At 35.8% G+C, this 6000-nt stretch overlaps 2 protein-coding genes across 3 annotated transcripts in view; one reads left to right on the forward strand and one right to left on the reverse strand.

The window, feature by feature from the left end:
- Positions 1559–2946, forward strand: LOC104706027 (DNA ligase 6-like). Its single transcript, XM_019228306.1, has 2 exons — positions 1559–1752; positions 2031–2946. The coding sequence occupies exon 2, from the start codon at positions 2034–2036 to the stop codon at positions 2547–2549; it is 516 nt and encodes a 171-aa protein (XP_019083851.1). The 5' UTR covers positions 1559–1752; positions 2031–2033; the 3' UTR covers positions 2550–2946.
- The window catches only part of LOC104706030 (DDB1- and CUL4-associated factor 4-like), a 5087-nt gene continuing 2119 nt past the window's right edge, over positions 3033–6000 (reverse strand). Inside the window, exons 5-14 of one of the 2 annotated variants that reach the window (XM_019228305.1) lie at positions 5848–5958; positions 5022–5135; positions 4784–4944; positions 4564–4664; positions 4192–4350; positions 4023–4078; positions 3881–3938; positions 3655–3778; positions 3424–3534; positions 3033–3331 (exon numbers count right to left, since the gene is read on the reverse strand). In XM_019228305.1, coding sequence (XP_019083850.1) covers positions 3255–3331; positions 3424–3534; positions 3655–3778; positions 3881–3938; positions 4023–4078; positions 4192–4350; positions 4564–4664; positions 4784–4944; positions 5022–5135; positions 5848–5958 — 1072 coding nt within the window. In that variant the 3' untranslated portion in view covers positions 3033–3254. Of the gene's footprint in view, positions 3332–3423; positions 3535–3654; positions 3779–3880; positions 3939–4022; positions 4079–4191; positions 4351–4563; positions 4665–4783; positions 4945–5021; positions 5136–5275; positions 5377–5495; positions 5657–5733; positions 5959–6000 lie in introns of both variants that reach the window. The other variant, XM_010422150.2, reaches the window with a different exon arrangement.

Genomic DNA, 6000 nt, shown 5'->3' on the forward strand with positions numbered 1-6000 from the left:
AAATAGATCCATGACCTAGAAATGGGTCATATTAGACCAATAATTAACTTTTTTTTTTGTTTATCTCATAGATCAAATAGCTTCAAATCTTTTTTTTTTGTTTAATAAACGATGCCTAATTTAACTTGGAAAACAATGGTGGCTTGTTACAAAAACACAGTTAAGATTTACATCTCTAAGCATTTTAAAAATTAGAAATCTTTAATACCCTAACTATATAGTTAAATCATAAAATACTATTAAAACATGAAATAACATGCTATTTCTTATAAATATATTCATATAATGTTATGAAAATTAGTAGAATAACATACATTGTTTAGGCTCAAGGTTCACATTGTTAAATGCTTAACTCTAATGTCGGTATATTCATCCATTAAAAATAAAAAATTACCTACATTGTAACTTTGGTATTTTTTTTTTTAAATGCTTTAAAAGCATTGCATACAGTAGGATTAGAGCCGGCCACGAGTACAAGCGAGCCAAGCTAGTGCTTGCGGCCGACAATATATATAAATAAATTTTGGTTCCACATTATTGTTGTTGTTCAGTAGTCCAGTGGTAGTGCTTGATATGAGAAATGTGCTTTTCGATCTACCACCTGGGTTCGAATTTTGAAGCAGCCATTTTTTACATTTTTTTTAGTTGTTTTTAACTCTAAGACTTAATCTTATAAAGTGATCTTTTTTTATGGTGGCTTGTAGCCTTCTAAAATGTAGCGCCGGCTCTGAGTAAGATTTAAAAAAAAAAAAGATATCCAAAAAAATATTTTTTTTTAATAATCCGGTAAACCCCACAAATCTATTTACTCCACCCGATTGAATACCCATGGTAACAATTTATCCACAAATTAATCTGTTTAGTTAGATGACTATTTCAATTGTCTTAATTACCCTAATGATTCTATTATTTTTATACTATTTTTAATGGCATTCAATATGATTTTTACACTTTTTAATGTTAGTTTTATATTTGTATTTCTCAATTAATATAGTAGAATTTAATAAAATATCAAATGTATATTCAAAAATAGACATATACTACAGTTTTTTCTCTGACATCAACTAAAAGATTTCAAATAAGAGTTTAGATCAGCATAACACACGGTAAACATTGAATTACAATTTGTTGCCTAAAACGGAAGGAAGCAAAAGGGGTAAATTGAAGGAGTAGAAGTGTACCTGCTAAAGTACTAACCTATGGTTTTACAATTAACATTATAAAAATTAAAATATAAACCGTTTATGTATTGAGAAACAAACAAACACGATTTGATTCGTTACATAATAACATAATATACGAATCTGTGACTTAAGAAATCTAATTATAGTAGTCATTTTTCACGTAGAGAGATGTGTAGTCTAGTCTTTTATAACGTATTTATCGTGTTGGTCATGTCCGTTAATATTTTTTATTTTGTGTTTATTATTAACTAATTTAGTGAGCTAAAAATAATAATTAAATAAGTGCGTTATCATTTAATTTAATATAATACTATTAATATTAACTAATTCAATAATCACGTAATTTTAATTTTTCCTTAAAACCCGAAAAATAATAAATAACGTGCCCATTGGTCTCCTTGACACGCGCCGTCGCCGCTCGTCTCTGATATTGGGACTCCTTTCATAATCGGAGGCTCAAAGCCTTCCCGATCATCTCCAACGTCGAAGCAGTGGGTGCCCAGAAGGAAGATTCTCGCCGGAGATTTCAATTGTATCACCATTCATTTTTTCCATTGCAAGGCCAAAGGTTCGATTTTTGTTCCTTTTTTTTTCCTAAGGCGCCGGCGTAATCCGGAAGAACATCGATGAACATTTAGGGTTTTAGGATGATCATGTTCAAATCCTTGATGAATCAGTATACGCCAAAGAGAAAGATTGGTCATTTATATGAGTCAGAATCTTGCTTAGGATGGTTTTGATGACATCAGGAACAGTTTAGAGAATCATTAGCCTGTGGAGGAGTTAAAGAGGTCAGAGATTTTAGGAAAAGTGAAGCCAAAGTGAAGCGTTGTGTTCTTTGTGAAGGTAATGGGTGATGAGAATCTGTTTGAAAAGCCTCTGGATGAGAAGGTTTCATTGGATGTGACTTGTGGTAAGGAGGAGGAGATTGTGGAAGAGCTAAAGATTTGTTTACCCAAATGGGTTACTCAAGAACAAGTAACAGATATGATTAGAGGGACATGGAGGAACATAGTCGAGATAGTTGATGATTTTTATGAGCACGAGACTAAATTCTATGAGCAAGTCTCTTCTGCTGTTATATCTTTCACTTCTAGAGATGGGGTCAGTTCGTGCAACCACGAAGCATTTGTTTCGAAAGTGGAGTTTATACATTGTGAAAACGAGCGAAGTGAAAGTTGTCAGCCGTCGCAGTTTCACAAGCTTAAGAGCATGAGTAGTTCTCAGAAGAGCTGCATATCTCCTGTGAAAAGAAACAGGAAGGTGAAAGGTAAACCAAAGAAGAAAGGAAAAGCTTCTTCTAAGGTAGAATCTTTAGGACCAAAGCAAGCTTCAATTACTAAATTCTTCAACAAAGTTCCTTGAGATGAAACCAAGGCTTAAGAGGCTAAAGAAGTGGTTTGTCTGAATATTTTGAAGTAATATGATGACCTGTTTATGCGAAATCTTATAGAGGGATGAACTGTTGGTTAATGTCAACGGATAATGCCTCACTGATACTCTAACGCAAGAATGTTGGACGATTAGGATTCACTTGCTCAATTTCAGAAAGGCAAGCTAACTATGAATCTTCGAATTACAAACTTTCTCATCTTCACAGCTACTTAGATCTTGCGCCAGCTTTTTTGCAATGTAAGAAGCTCAATGTTTTTGTCTACGTTGGTCTCATTTAGAGTTTAATCAGTAGAAGCAGACATTGTCATTTATCAGTTATTGACTCGGTGTTAATTCTAAAGGGCATTGCGTTTTTGTTTGAACGTTATCTGGTTCCTACTTCTCATTTTCAAATCTTATTCTCTGGTAAGGAGCGTTTGTTGCTTCACTAAATCCAGTGTTTGATTGAACAACTTGTCCAAAAACTCATTAGCATTGAAGATGGAAGAGAGAACAAAAAAGAACTGAAGAATTTTGTCTTCTTTACAATTTCAAAAAACCTGATTCTATGATTACTGTTACAAGGCAAAAAAAAGGACTTTTCTATCCTCATGAGTTCTCCTTCCTTCTGTTGCATATAAATAACAAGTAATAGCTTCCATTGTCTTGTAACCTCCTTGCTAAACAGTGAACATCTTACAACATGTTGAATATTGCTTCGTGCGATCCAAGCCATGCCCCATATATAATGCCATCTTTTCGGTCTTTTTGCCCTGAAAATCCAAAAAGTTTCTGTTTACGCTAAAGATAAAAAGGAAAATTAGAAGTCTAAGAAGCAAGAGAAAGATCAGTGTGTAAGTAGTACTTTCATCAGTAGACCAACACACAACTGAAGGGACAGAGTCCGAGAATTTGTTTTCAGACAAAAGTTGACCAGATTTGATACTCCAAATGCGAGTATAGCAGTCCTCTCCTCCTGAATATCAGAAAGACAAGTAAACTTAGAAGATCATCTCATGATTATCAAACTCTTGATGTTTTTCCAAGATCCAACACAGCAGTTATGTTTTCAGAACAAGGGCTTCCTTTTCATTACCAGATAAAAGAAATTTTTCTGTCGGGTCGATGCCAAATTCAATGCGAGTATGAGAATTTACATGTCCTTCATATGTCTGTACAGCGACCCCTCTCTTAACCAAGCGTTGATCGTATAATCTGATCTAAGAAAAGAGAAAAGTTTGGCTCTTTAGATAACCATTGAAATGCTCTTGAAAATCTCTTAGTAAGTATGTGCAGAAGCTAGAGCTAGTAGCAATACTCACTGTTCCATCCATGGAGCTTGCCATTAAGTACTGATCAGATGTTTTGAGTGTCTTCAGGCTGGAGAAGGAAAGAGCGAATGATAGAGTCACAAAACAAAGTAGTAAAGAGGGGTTTCATATATGGTTTCAGTAGTTTACAAACCACGTAAGAGATGACGGCATATAGATTACATGAGACGGATTTATGTTTCCTTGTAGCTGCATAAATAACAATTATAGTATAGTATCATCAGAATGTTGCAAGGAAAGCTCAAGAGAAGAAGATGAAAAGTTGGGACCATAACAAAGTCGTTATATGATCTTAGCAATACCTCAAACCATTGTTTATTTTTAGTAGTTTGACCAGTTTTACTTGATGACTGATATCGTATCTGGTGTCTGGTGAGCCTTGGAAACGGTCTTCCTGGTCTCTCACGTAGATCAACTGACACAATGGCTCCATTTCTGAGTCCGCACTGAACAATGTTTCCCTGGGAAAAAAAGAAGTAGAAGTGTCCATCAGTAAAAATTGAAGACATGATGACTTTAACTTGTCAGAAGAGGGTCAGACAGTAACTTGACCCTCGAGTTATTATTCAATTAAGAGAGACAACTGAATGAACAGATACCAACTAAGAGTTGGAAACAGTATTGAGCCGCTAGAAAATGATGCATCTTGGAGCTTAGAATTAAGAGAACTTTACCGATTGATGAAATTGTAGCGCAAGAACATCGCTTTTACTTCCGAGAAAGTATGAACCTGTTCCTGTTTCCAAATCAACCGAAGCGGCTCCTAAGTCGGTACCTGTCATAGATCAAAACGTTTTAATAATTTCTATATGGTTCCTGAAATTACTGAACCAGGTCCATTTACAGCAAAATTCTGGGGGACAACAAAATAGCACCGTAAGAAAGAGAAGGTACCAATAGCTGCATGACTCCCACGTATATTGCAATCAGCTGTCCAAATGGTACACTCAGAGGAAACATTCCCTTGGAGGCTTCGCGGAGTAAGTATGTTCCTTTCATCAGCAACATTTAATATAAAAATCGACCCACGACCAGTTGATCCTAGTGTAGTTATCCTAATTTCTCGTGTCAAGATTTCACAAATGGGGAGATGAAGACGAAAACTAAAAGATAAGACACATTTTAAGGATACAATGCTCGGTTTACGGGGTTGGAGTTTTCAGATGCATCATCATATCTTCCAATCAACTGTATAGAAGATATAGTAGATAAGGCCAGATAAGGTTGTGCAGGTCTCCATACAAACCAAGGTGCTTCCCTTTCTTCTGCATTGTTTTCNCAATTAAGAGAGACAACTGAATGAACAGATACCAACTAAGAGTTGGAAACAGTATTGAGCCGCTAGAAAATGATGCATCTTGGAGCTTAGAATTAAGAGAACTTTACCGATTGATGAAATTGTAGCGCAAGAACATCGCTTTTACTTCCGAGAAAGTATGAACCTGTTCCTGTTTCCAAATCAACCGAAGCGGCTCCTAAGTCGGTACCTGTCATAGATCAAAACGTTTTAATAATTTCTATATGGTTCCTGAAATTACTGAACCAGGTCCATTTACAGCAAAATTCTGGGGGACAACAAAATAGCACCGTAAGAAAGAGAAGGTACCAATAGCTGCATGACTCCCACGTATATTGCAATCAGCTGTCCAAATGGTACACTCAGAGGAAACATTCCCTTGGAGGCTTCGCGGAGTAAGTATGTTCCTTTCATCAGCAACATTTAATATAAAAATCGACCCACGACCAGTTGATCCTAGTGTAGTTATCCTAATTTCTCGTGTCAAGATTTCACAAATGGGGAGATGAAGACGAAAACTAAAAGATAAGACACATTTTAAGGATACAATGCTCGGTTTACGGGGTTGGAGTTTTCAGATGCATCATCATATCTTCCAATCAACTGTATAGAAGATATAGTAGATAAGGCCAGATAAGGTTGTGCAGGTCTCCATACAAACCAAGGTGCTTCCCTTTCTTCTGCATTGTTTTCTTTGAGGGGAAGAACAGAAACTGGATCACAGTCGATTCCACCATCGAATACTTGTTTAGCTTTGGAAACTCTCAATATGCTGCAAGAACAAACTTCCAAAGCATATAGGTTGGCATGAAAA

The sequence above is a fragment of the Camelina sativa genome, chromosome 8 (genome assembly GCF_000633955.1).
Source record: "Camelina sativa cultivar DH55 chromosome 8, Cs, whole genome shotgun sequence".
Lineage (NCBI taxonomy): Eukaryota > Viridiplantae > Streptophyta > Magnoliopsida > Brassicales > Brassicaceae > Camelina > Camelina sativa.

Excerpts from the sequence above, each read along its gene's own strand:
- LOC104706027 (XM_019228306.1), top strand. The coding sequence starts at position 2,034 with ATGGGTGATGAGAATCTGTTTGAAAAGCCTCTGGATGAGAAGGTTTCA.